The sequence below is a fragment of the Aphelocoma coerulescens genome (genome assembly GCF_041296385.1).
Source record: "Aphelocoma coerulescens isolate FSJ_1873_10779 chromosome Z unlocalized genomic scaffold, UR_Acoe_1.0 ChrZ, whole genome shotgun sequence".
Classification (NCBI taxonomy): domain Eukaryota; kingdom Metazoa; phylum Chordata; class Aves; order Passeriformes; family Corvidae; genus Aphelocoma; species Aphelocoma coerulescens.
This window is the reverse complement of record NW_027184085.1, coordinates 70,246,496-70,259,653: the sequence shown is the minus strand read 5'-3', so window position 1 is coordinate 70,259,653 and position 13,158 is coordinate 70,246,496. Positions and strand designations below refer to the sequence as shown.

The following is a 13,158-nucleotide window of genomic DNA, read 5'->3' as shown; positions in this document are numbered from 1 at the left end:
CATAGTGTTTTCAAGAACTGGGCCAAAAAAAGATTTAGGGGCTACAGAGGTGTACTGATAGTTCTATAATTAAGATCACAACGAACCAAAGAAAAGGTGTGGAAAAGAGCCAATATTCCCCCAGTAAATGGAAGTTCTGCTTCACTTGTTGGAGGTTTTAATAGAGATGGTATGCATAAGGATACGGGAAATACAGTGGAAACAGCACACTTGGATTTTCAGAAGGCGCTTGATGAGGTTCCACATGAAAGGATCTTGCCAGGGAGTGGGGAAATGGCCCTGCTGTAGACAGAAGTCTAATTAAAGAACAGAAAATGTCTTTTCAGGATGAAATGTTATCAGTGGCATCCCCCCAGAGTCAGTGCTGTAATCAGTTTTACTCATCAGTGACCTGGGGGAAAATGTGAATGGGGAAACTGTCCAATTTGGAGGTCTCTGGATCCAATGCCCCTCTGATGATGAGCAGCTCCACAAGGGCATGGAAAACTGAGTAAGTGGTCAAAAGGGTGACAGATGAGCCTCATTCTACACAAATGGAAGAGACTGCATCTACAACAAAATCCCTAAAATATGCCTGCACTCTGTTGAACGTGGAAATGGCCATTGCAGCTGCAAAGGGCAGAGGATTGTTCAAGCTGGAGAGCAACAGAATGAGGAGGGACACAACTTCACATAAACATGGATGAGATGGATTCAGAGCCATTCATCACCTCGACATCACTGAAATTAGGCAGCAGTCACTGAAATTCACAAAATCAGCTTAGCCTGTTTGAAAAGAACATTGTTCTTTGTAGATACAAAAATGCTGCTAGCAAGGATTTTCTAAGTCCATGAGAGACTTTTCTCTCTCACAGAACAGGTAGCAGAGTTATGTAAACAACAAAACACCTGCAGCCTTGAAAAGTCTTCTTTATGGTACAGTAGAAAAATACTTTGACAATGGATGTTTTAGGATTTTAGCCAATCACCCCCAAGGGGTGGCTGGTCCATTGTCCAATTAGACTATGAAGGAAAAAGTCTAGAAAAGAGTTTGTAAAATAATTAAATGGATCAATCTTGCAGCACAATTCCTGCCTGCTGGATCTTCTCCCCTCCTCCTCCCTATGGCTGCGGGACACGGTGACATACTCTAGGGCTTAGGCCAGCAGTAATAGTTCTTTGCACAGTGGGTTGTGATCTTCTGGAGCCTTCAAGAAGATGCAGCATCCAAGGGCTCAAAAACAAATTGGACCAATTCAGGCACTGCAGGTCCAAGGATGATACTAAAGAGACTGGCCAGGGGTGTACTTTTAACATTCCTGTTAAATTATGATTGTCATTACCACAGCCAGACACACAATATTAAGCCACCCATTGTTGAACTACTGGACGTAATATGAAGGATTTTTACGCTCCTAAAAATTTACCACTAACATGGTAGTGAAATTTAGCTAAGAATCCTTTTTTTTATTCATATAACTAGAGTATTTAAAAATAAACTCTCCAAGAAAACACTCTGCATGCATAATGCATACCTACAGCAGTTCCATTAGAATAGAAACTAAATGTTAAAAAGCTACTTTTTCAATAGCATATCCTTTTAATGCTGTTTATAGGCTCTTTAGTTGGTGTTCTGTAGGAAATCTAATTATCCAATAATTTAATTTTATACAGAAAAAAAAAAAAAAAGCTGGTTAGGGGATTACCAAGAAGAGGTTTGTATTTCTAAGTTAAAAAACTGAGAAATAATATCCTCTTTCCTGAAATAAAAATAAACATGGTCAATGAAGCCAATAGATAACTGTGACATTTACATTTCTAGTGTTTAGGTAACGTCATGTAGTCAGCAAAATTCAAATCATTTAGCATTTTTGTTTCAAGACTAAAGTATAAATAAATATTTGGATTTACGGTAGAGAAAATCTCCTCACCTAATTTACAAAATGCTTTTTGAAGGTGTTTGAAGAGGCGTAGGTTGATTTTGTAACTTTCACTAATAACTATGTCAAAATAACTATTCATAAATGTTATAACAAAAGGCAAATGGGAAATCACCTGTCAGCAATACATAAATAGGTGTAACTCCAGTAATTTCCCTTGATTCATTAAACCCTGCTGTCTGAGTGTGAGCCAGGAGACCCTATCTGTACTAAGAAACTTCATATGAAGTTGCACAAGGCAAAATTGCAGTGCCAAGCTGTTTGGTTTGGTTCTTTTGATCCAACAAAGTAGAAATAGCACTAAACTAAGCTATCAGATAACCATAAGGACTGATCAAAATGCGTTATGCCAAAATAAAAAATTAAACATCTCAGTTTAAATTCCCAGTATCTTCTTCATCCCATGTCCTCACTGCCAGTGCAAAAATCTCACATGACCCCAGAATCTTCTTAGTGTTTTTCTTGTCTAAGTCTCACTTTGTAAAATTTCTTGTGACTTCCAATCCCTTTGGCTTTACAAGTACCAAGGCACTGCAATGCTGGGTGCTCTTTTGCTAATTCAGCTGCAACAGGAATTGACAGAGCAGGGAAATTTGTTTCCTAAAATGTCTTGTCTTTTGCAAGAAGACCTAATCTCAGCAAAACTCACAGCGAGGAAGGAACATGAGCACTTGACTAGGATGTCACTTCAGCATCCTCGTTTGCATCCAACAACGTGAATAACAATGAACTGGAAATGGGGCAGCTTGAGCTGGAGGTTTATGTGCCTTTCAGGAGCTGTAAAGTTTAAGTGAACAAGACTAGTGTCTGCTCAAAAGAGAAGGAAATTCCTTCCCTGTCTGATCAAATCTGGAATCACATTATCCACGCCCCAGCTCCCGGGACACTGGGAATCCTTGGCTGTGACTCTTACACTGCCTTCTGAACGTGCTCCATAAAGAATGCCAGTTACACCCGAGACTGGAATCTGCTTTTCCTCAGGCCGCTTCTCCAGTCACAGAGGAGGATGGTGGCCTCTCAGCTTTCCCAAAAGGAAACGCTCCTCTGCCTTACATTTCTTATACATGGGCACTGTGGGAAGGCGCAGCTTCTGCTGCTCACAAAAATTGCTCTTCTCCCACCTTTCTTTCCCACTAATTGACCAAACTCCCTACCCAGAAACCTGTCTTGGTGAATTCCTTGGGGTCTGCTTCTCCCTGTACTTTGCAGCTGTAGCAAAGGTGACACAGGTGTCACTGGGCTAGCTGATGACTAAAATTTAGGCTTTCCATCTATCCCACTTCTTTTAAAGTGTGGAAAGTCTCTGAAATTAGGACTCTCCAACACCAAATACTAATAACAACCTAAATAATAGTGTTTCAATATTTAAAACAACGTAAAATCAATTCTAGAGAAATGTAACTTATGTAAACGGGGCAAACACATTGCACATCATTATTAATTACCATTTTACTTCCAGCAGATATATTTGTATATCTAAGACTAAAGCACAGTTTTTAAAAGACCTGTGCCCCATCTCACCTGCAGAGGATTCAGTGGAAAACCCACACCACCTTCAGCAGAGATGAGGCTGAACTGATTCCACTGTGCACTTTGGGAAAGAAATTTAATTTTTGAGGATTTTCTGCCTGAACTTTTTTATCAAGAAAAAAACCAACTTCCAATGTCTAAAAATAAATGAAACCAAGCACTCGTTCAAATTCACACCTGATGGAAGGGAAAAAGGCATTGTGAAAGATATAGTGGAAGGACCAAGAGGTAAGAAAAATAACAGGAACAGGCTCCAGTAATAACAATAAAATTAATATTCAGCTTCCTGTGTGGAAACTCCTATCCAGAAGAACAAGGACATTTTTCAGAATTACTGAAGAAAAATAATCCTATTTGCTGAGAGCAGACATGAGGATTCAAGTTTGCTTTCAGAGTTGTAAATTTCCCAGAATTATTTGTCTTTCTCTAGCTTTGATGTTGTGAATCACAACACTTTTACTTTCTGTGCTACATCTATGATGAAAGCTCATATCACAGATGGGTGAAATTGAAGCGCATAAAAAAACAGGAAGAGTGTAATTATAGAATCAGGTTTCAGCAATAACAGGAGCATAAATGGGAATTGATATTATCTGAATAACAATAAATATAATATTGCAAACTACACGTTGAAACTGATCTTCAGTGAAGGCATGTGATGTTACTATCAAATATACAGATTTGCCAGTGGAGGGAAAACAGGTTGAGGGGTGGGGTCTACCAGATTTTGCTGCATCAGCAATGGATATTAATGTGATCATCAGTTTTAAAAGTTTTACATGATATTTTTTGTAAAGAAAATTTCTATCTACACCAAACTAAGAGCTGGCCAAGTTACATTCAGCATAAATACTAGAAAACAGTCACCAATACAAAGGAAAATCGAATTCACAGTAATTCTGTCAGCTTTCCTTGGAAAGCACTCTATCACAGTTGTGAACATTTAAAGTTTTCAATCTCCTTCATTTCAAAAACTCACTTGCACCCTTCTGAGTCTCTCTTTATCATCACCATGACTGAAAGAAAACGAAGCCTTTCTCTCTCCCAATTGCGCCGCCACCAAATCTTTCATGCTGGCTCATCCCCTTGCAAGCCCTGGCATCACCTAATGGCACGCAACAAATGGAGGTGGTGGAAGTTGGGGACTGGAATCGCTGCCAGCCCCCAGTGTCCCCTCCAGGGTACCTCACACGTGGCTGCACCAGTGCCCGGCACTGTGGCTGTGCCGGACTCTCCGTCTGTCCAGAGCAGCAGGAGCCGTGAATCTTCCCTCGGTGGGAAGCTGATCACTGAACATACCACATTTCCTTCTCTTTCTGAAAGCTGCAGGTGGGAGAGCTGTGCTGAGCATGGGGATTTTAGTTCATTTAGGGCTCGTGTAACTGTGTTTTGTTCCATTTTGTTTTCTCTAGTTCATATGGATTTTCATGTTTCACAGCTTGGTTCGAGCTCCAAGACTTAAATGAAACTCCGAAATGTAACTCAACTTCCAAACCTCCAACTTTTGCAAGGTTTATGCCATGCTCGCTTGTACTCCTACCCTGTGCCTGGTTTGTTAAACACTGCAGAGCTCTAGACAGTTTTATTACGAGGAGTTTGCACAGCCCTGGAGATGATTTTACTCAAATCTATGATTCCTGTGTCCACCAAAGGGTAGCAGCAGACCAGACCAGGCTAATTGTTATGGAAAACCACCCTCCACAATCAATCTATTTGGAAATAAATAGCCAATATCTTATAGAATAAGCCTTGAAATAAGGTATTTTCCAACTGGACTGCTACCTGAAACAGAAAAAGTATTCCTATGACTTGGCTATTGGGAACTTTTTTAAACCGACTGCAGCTGTAAATTTATATATTTAACATACCCTTATATGTTTATATTTAATACACACCCTTTTCATACGTTTATAATCATTAGTGGTTTTTCATTCCATACTTTTAGGGGCTTTTTTTTGGTCGTAATAACCCGTGATTTCTTTTGAGCTTCCTTCTACAATCTACAGTCCAGCTTTTATTTCTTTTATAGTACCAATTTCTTACCTGCAAATTATTTTTCATTTCTGTGAGGACATAAAAAAAGAATGTGCATTATTGACCAGACCAGGAACTTAAGAGCTATAGGGGCTACTTTGAGAATAATGGAGTGCTGTAATTTTTCTTTTAAGGCTTAGAAATGCTGAAATATTCATTGTCATAGGCTTTGCCACACATAAAAATGCACATAAAAGTTCTTCCAACAATGGAACAGTGGATCATATTTATAAGACGAGTTTGGATTTTTTCTCCTCTACTTTTTGTGAGTGTCTAGGATTCTGTACTACTGAAAAGTACTGCTCCCTCAGTAGGAAGAAAGGCAGAAGGAATCCCTGAGTCCATCCTCTTTTTACCGAGGGCAACTGAGTCAAGAATGACACAAACCCTTTAGAAAAGCAGAGGTTAAGTAAGAAAACGTGGCAAGAAAGTTGCCCAACAAGGTGGTTCAAGCCAAAGTCAACAATACAGGGTTGAATATAGGGGTGAGTTAATATTGTGGGCTTTGACACCACACAAAAGGTGCTATGGCACCTGATGAGTCATGGAGTAAGGAAACAATTACACATGTGAAATATTCTTATTGGGCCTTCAGGACTTGCCTGGGTATTTTACAATGAGTTTCTGTGAGGTGTCTCAGTAAAGATTGAATCCTCCTCTGCCTAATCAAAATAAGATATTGAGAAATTAGTTTTCAAAGGGAGACGTTGCTGCACAGTGCCAGTGCAGCAGGATGAAAATGTGCCCGAAGGCACAGGGCTGGGGACTTTGTTTCAACATCAAACACAGAGAGATCAGGCTCATTTCCCTTTTGTGTTGAAAGGGAGAACTACAGCTCTGATCTGCTGAGCCCAGTTTTGCAAACACCTCTGTGCCGTGCACGGGATGCCTGGACAGGGAAAGTTTCCACTGGAAGGGCCAGGGTGTGCTTTGTTTGAAGGCTCAGCGTTAGAAATGTTAGAGTTTGATTAATATTTCTCACTAGGTCATTGAAATGCCTGGGAGAACATTTCAATGTTAACAATGTGTTCTGTCATTTCTATAACATTTTCTGCCTCTTTGCAGTTTCATACCAATGCGCTACGCAGAAATGCCTGGCAGACAATATTCACAGAATGGGGCAGATTCCGCAAAACTCATCATTTTCAGCAAGAGATTCAAGATGGGTTTTGTCCAATGCAAATATAGAGCTATATTCCATTCAAGACTAGCTGAAATAGTTAAAAAATGTGCATAAAGCAGAATTCCTATTACTGATGTTAGCCTCTCTTTCAAGTAGCAATTCAACTTTTGAAATAATTTTTGCTTCTATTCTTATAACATGTTCAAAAAAGGACAAATTACTGAGGTTGAGTTGAATTACATAGCCTAAAGTCACATTTGACATGTAAAAATTCTCCCTCCTGCACTTTCAAGGTGTATTTCTGATATGTTTCTGCTCTGAGATATTTCTGTAATCCAGGGGGCTCACACATCCAATATTACTATTAACTTGATATTAAATGGATAAAATTCTTTTAGGCACGAATTTTTTTCTGTTCTTTTTGTCTGAGATTAACCACACATAACCCCATAAATCCACAAGGATATCATGTGAATGTTAAATTAACTACCCTGAGGACATCAAGAAATTAATTCTCTATGATTAGTAATTTTGTATACATATAGCTACACATGCACATATACATATGCACATCTATAAAACTTCCTTAATTTTTCCATGGAAGTCCTGAATTTGTTATCTAAATAATGACTAGCAGAAATGTACATATTTACTGACCTTTTCTGCAGTGTGTCTTTGGTGAATAAGCTAACTCTGGCTTTTAAATTTTGTGATCTCTGAAGTGAAACAAAGCAGGAAAAGTATTAAAAATCAAATAAGCCCTTCTCTTTGCCTTAAAAACTAATTAAAGATTTTCTACTTTCTTGATTAGACCACAGTCTGATTCATATTTTTTAACTGGTGTTAAGCCTTGATTTCATGGTCAGGCTCTTTCCCCTGCCATTCCTTCACACCAGTGTGGCTGTGAAGTTCACTGGATCAAAGAACTGATCTGCTCTATTAATTACCTTCCTTTTTTTTCTCCCTTGCCAGTCCTTCATTAGTACATTTGTCCAGCTTTGTGTTTCTGACTTTATACTTACCAGTGTTTGAGATCATGAAACTGGCAGACATTCAAAACCACCAAGAATAAGCTTAAACCCAAACTTCTCAATGCATCATTCACAGAATTAGTCAAAGTGATATTTCGAGCTGTAGGAAAGACTAGGCCCTCCTAAATCTCGTTGAAAGAGATTTTTATGATAATCAGTAATTTAGGGAACTCAAGCCTGTGTTGATTCCTGGCAGGTGAAGGGTTTCACAGTGGCTCACTACAACCTTTAAGATGCAACATATTTGCTGGAGCTGAATAAAGAATCTCAGGCCTTGAAACCATGGTTCCTGAGCAGGTAATCTGGAAATAAGATATATATGCAATGGGCTCTCCCTTACCATTCATCAGCAGTCCAGTTCTTAATATCTGAATTCTAACAGGGCAATTCCATGAGCTGAGTTCATCAGAAAGCTCCTAACTGTGTTCATCGATTTAAGAAAGTGGTGAAATTCTGATCCCTCTCAATCTTTTGAAAACTCAGACTTCCTGGAAGACAAATTTTACTCAGACATAAATCTTCCCCCTGAAACCATAGCTTTTTAATGTTTCATAAATTGTTTTGTTTTGTCTGTGTGCTTTTTATGCCTTTGGATCTGTTTTGAGCAGGGTTTTTCTGAACCTGAGCATGGAGGCTTCATGCACCCTGAACCCTGCTGAGCCAGGGTTGGTCAGAGCTGGAGCTGTAAGACACAGATATCCAAAATTCACCCAAGACTGAGAGCATTAAGCAGAGGAGTTCAAAGGACAAGTACCTGAAGCCAAAAAGACCCAACATGCTGCCTTGAAAACACACAAGTGAAATACAGATTGCATGAAAAGGAATAAGAGTCTGTTAGAAAAGATACTGTAAAAGAAGTTATTTATCCCATGCTATAAATCATTCAAGCTGCAGGGTCATTCCCTGGGAATAATTTTGAGAGATGGAAAATTCTAAAATCTCAGTGCATTAGTGTGTTTTGGATGAAGCTGTCTAGTCTGGGAGTACAAGGCTGTATGTAAGCAGAAGTCTTGGGCATCTCTTTATGCCTAGATCTGTCATATTTTCAGATAATTTTTTAAGTAAAAAAGACATTGAAAGAATGGGCATTTTCATGTAAATGGAAAGACAATGCCACTTTGATTTCCACAGAGAGGAAGGCAGGAGGCAACCAAGAGCAATATGAACACAATTGTGTACTAACACATAAAACCAGTGGAAATCAATGAAAACGAGGTGGAAATACACTGCTTAGCAGGATTTCTGACATGCTAGACAAACAAATTGGTGCATTTGCTTTGAATGCAGTTCTCCTACATATGGGCATGTTGAATCCACAGAAAGAGAGGTGGAGGGGCCATAGCATATGTAAAAAAAATATTTACAGTGACTATTCTGATCTAGATCTTTAAAGAAAAAAAACACGAGAAAATTTGCCATATGCTTTAATGGCAGCAACTCTTCGCAATTAGCAAAACACAGTTCCAAAATGCACAGTGGTGGAGTTGTAAGGTGTCCACTGTCTGGTACCATCTGTTTGATTAAAAACACTTAAATGGAAGGGAAAGTGATCGAAAATCACCTGTGGAGCTGCTCACATATTACTGCAATTCACTACCCACGCTGCTCATGGGAGATTTTAACAGTACAGATCCGCACTGAATAATGCAAGCAGCCTGACACTGATGAAAGTGCCTGCAAGAGAATGTTGTGATCCACAAAGTGAAAAAAAAAAACAACCAACCAACCCTCCAACCCCAGGAGGAACAGTCTTGGAAGCAGTATTTTATTTATGGAGACTCCAAGACTAAGGAAAGCTGTAATGGACGTGATCATAATTGATATCTGGAATCCAGCACAGGAGCAAGAAAACAGTTTGGAGAGAGGAAGAACAGAAGGAGATGCAGCTGCATCAAGGAAATGCTGAGGCCTTAAGAAATCTGGGAAGTAATATGGAATTAATATAGTTTAAATTTTGCATTCAGAAGATGGGGAAAGGTGTTTTCTTCCCGTTCTGTGTTTGCTAAACATCTGCAGGCAGATTCTGTAAATACCAGATGTTTGTTGAAGTGTCTCTTAACAGGCTGATAAGCTCATTCTAGAATGGCTGAATATGTTTTGAGGCCATCAGTGCTCTGACACTCCACTTTACCTTGATTTTGCCTCATCCTGTGCTTCCCAGAAATGAGAAGCAGCTGGTTTAAACACCATTTATGCCTGAATTGCTAAAAGCAGCCATAGCTAATAAGAGAGAAAGAGAGGAAGAAAGAGAGGAAGAAAGAGAGGAAGAGAGGAAGAGAGAAAGAAAGAAAGAAAGAAAGAAAGAAAGAAAGAAAGAAAGAAAGAAAGAAAGAAAGAAAGAAAGAAAGAAAGAAAGAGAAAGAAAGAAAGAAAGAAAGAAAGAAAGAAAGAAAGAAAGAAAGAAAGAAAGAAAGAGAACGAAAGAAAGAAAGAACGAAAGAAACTGCATATAAACACCTCCAATTCTCATCCATGCCAGAAACAGACTCAGAGGATGGTCCGGGTGCTCCAACTATAGTTAAAAGGTCATTTTAGTTATTGCAGAGGCTCTTGGGACTACTCAGAAGGATTTGGGGTGAGTGTCACACAAGGGTCTCAGGACTTGGGTGTAGAAAAACAGTTGTGTCACACCTGAAAAGTGCTCCACGTGAGATAAAACGAAAGGAAATTTTTAGGAGATTAGCTAAGAGGAATTAATTGTGGTGAAACTAAATGGTGGAATTAAAAAACAGGGAAAACATAGGTGGAAGTCTAGGAAAAACTATCCTAGGTACAAAGTACAGGAGTCAAGTACAACAAGTCATTATTGTAAAGCAGTGGTATTTGGGTTATAACAAACTAGATAAACTATTAGAAAATGCATTCTGGAAAAGCAGCTTGCACGGGGTACTTTTGCATTTTTTTATTCTAGATCCAGGATATTTTACATATTCTGTGGTGTGACTCAGGAATCTTTGAGCTTTGTGAGGTAATTCTGAGACAGCAGTCAGTAATTTACATAATTAGCATAACAGTATTTAATTATATGATTACTGTAAATATGTGTAAAACTTTGATGGTGTAATTAGAATGTGTAATAACTACTTGTAATTACGTAATTAAGTGTGATGACATAACCAAACTTCTAATGGAAAAAAAAAAAAAAAAAAAAGGGTATTTACAAGCCCGGCTATAGAAAATGGTGTAGTGCAGAATTATAGAGATGGTAAACTATATCTATTTATATTTATGTCAGTAGGAATCCTCCAAAATACGAACCAGAAAGACAAAGTGTGGGTAACATATTTTGCTATTCAATGGAAGAATTCTTTAACTATTTCAATAAACTGGAAAATTTAAATTTTTTTGTACATATATACTTTCTGTTATATGCTCTCAAAAATAGAAATATGTGTATCTATGCCTATAGATACACATACATAAAACTTAATTCAGTTTAATATATAAGATATGCAACTTCACACATGAAGTTATTTTTGCATGTCACTACATATATATCTATTAAAAAAAAGGAATACAAAATAACAGATAATGGTTCAGAAAACACAGTGATCACTTAAATAGTAGCTCTGACTAACCCATTTCCAGCAAAACAGGAGATTGGGTTTATTTGATCTATTATCTGAGCAGCCAAAATACAGACAGGATAAACTCTGAAGAGATGGATGAGATTCCTGGTAGACTTCCACACGACAATTCAATTGCACCTAATAAGGAAATGCACTAATTGCTTCACCAGCAAATTTTGGAAAACTTTCATAGATAGGAGATTTTTTTAATAAATATTTTCAGGTAGCCATAGAGACCTGTGAATTCCTCAAAGCAGATCTTAATCTGGTATTTCTCTCTAGAACTACATACACATCACATTGGGTGCCTCAAATATTTTGTTTTTTTTTTCTTGTGGTGTATATATCTGGGAAATTTACTGAAGCTACTTCAAAAATATATTTGTGGTTATTTTTCCATCCTGTTTTCCTCTCTATTCTCCCCCATACATCCACAATGTAAACACAGGAAGAAGAATCATATTTTTCAGCTTTGTTAGGATTTCATTTATTTAGTATTCGACTTTTTTTTTGCCACACAGCCTAGGATTTTCCTTGCACTAGAAACTCCCTTTCTTGAACGTGGAGTGTGAATGTATGGTGGGGGGAAGGTGGTTGTAACCTGCCTTCTATCAGAGGGTATATTTCCAAATTTGCCCAAACATGGGGTAGCCCAGTGTTTCAGGTATTTTGAATGTAATACTTAACACTACTAATGTTAATTGTCAAATACTTTCCTGTTTCTTTTTAAGGTATTATATCTTAGAACTATATTAGCTTTTTCCACAATATCATCATTTTAGCATCTTTTGTTTGACTAAAACACACAAGCTTTCATCTTTACAGTATTTTAAACCCAAGAGCCTCTCATATCTAACTGTTAAGGTATATTGCCTTTTGTGCCAAAGCAGTTTATTCTATTTTTATTATTTTTGGTCTTCAAGATTTCCTAGTCTATCATATATGAAGAACTCCTCTGTAGTAGCAGCTTTAGGAATCAAACCTTTACAGTGCATCCATAGTAAATGTTATTGTAAAAATCCTGTGAGGTTTTTCCCAGGACAGATCCATTACTGGCTATTGATTCTATCCATGACTTCCCCACAAACCACTGGTCCAAATTTCAGAGGCTAGAGAGGTGTCAGAGCAAATAACAGATATTTTTCCTCTGTTTCTACATTTGTTGATGATAGCAATTATTGTTGCAGACAGGACATTTGGTGAGATGAAACCCCAGCCATAATAAATTTGTTATATTAAAAAATCAAGTTTTAAAACCATGCTGTACTTACTCTGCTGGCAGTTCCTTCCCATAAATTCACCTGGACATTCGCAGGAATAGTTGGCAACAAGATCTGTACAGATTCCACCATTCTTGCAGGGTTCAGCTTCACATTCATTCACATCTGCAGGAAGCACACAAGATGATGCCAGGATTAGCAGAGAAATGGTAAAAGCAATAAACAGACGTTTAAAAGAATGGATTAAAAAAAAAAGAGAAAGAGAGAAAATTTTATTATGTCCCATCATACAATATAATTTAAAGATTTGCTCAAGGATTTCCACTGTAAATTCCAGAGGATATCAGGGCCAAAAGTCACAGTTTGGCCTTAAAATAATTAAAATGGAGTAGTTCTGATGTAGGAATCAGTAGTGATCTTTGCAACTTCAAGAAATGTAGCAACTTCTTTATCAACAGATGCCAGTTAAGGATGTGTCTCAGTTCATCTTAATTCATTAAACATCTAATTGACAAGGTTGTTTAACCATCTAAAAATTCCCCTCCTGTGCATGAGTTAGTGGGAAAATTGAAACTAATAACTCAATCTAGAAGCCAGCAAATTTCATTAAATTCAAAACACAGAAAAGGTGGGTAATTTCACTTGAGTTCCTCTTTTCCAGTGCACTTTGTCAAATGCTGCAAGAACAAGCCTCCCCTGTGTTTTTCAATGTAGTAGCCTTAAAGTGTGATA

General features: G+C 37.9%; 1 protein-coding gene across 2 annotated transcripts in view; it reads right to left on the bottom strand.

Annotated features, from left to right (window-relative positions):
* The window catches only part of EDIL3 (EGF like repeats and discoidin domains 3), a 233,687-nt gene that overhangs the window by 85,036 nt on the left and 135,493 nt on the right, over positions 1-13,158 (bottom strand). For both annotated transcript variants that reach the window (XM_069001946.1, XM_069001947.1), the window contains one exon: positions 12,478-12,591. In XM_069001946.1, coding sequence (XP_068858047.1) covers positions 12,478-12,591 — 114 coding nt within the window. The remainder of the gene's footprint in view (positions 1-12,477; positions 12,592-13,158) is intronic.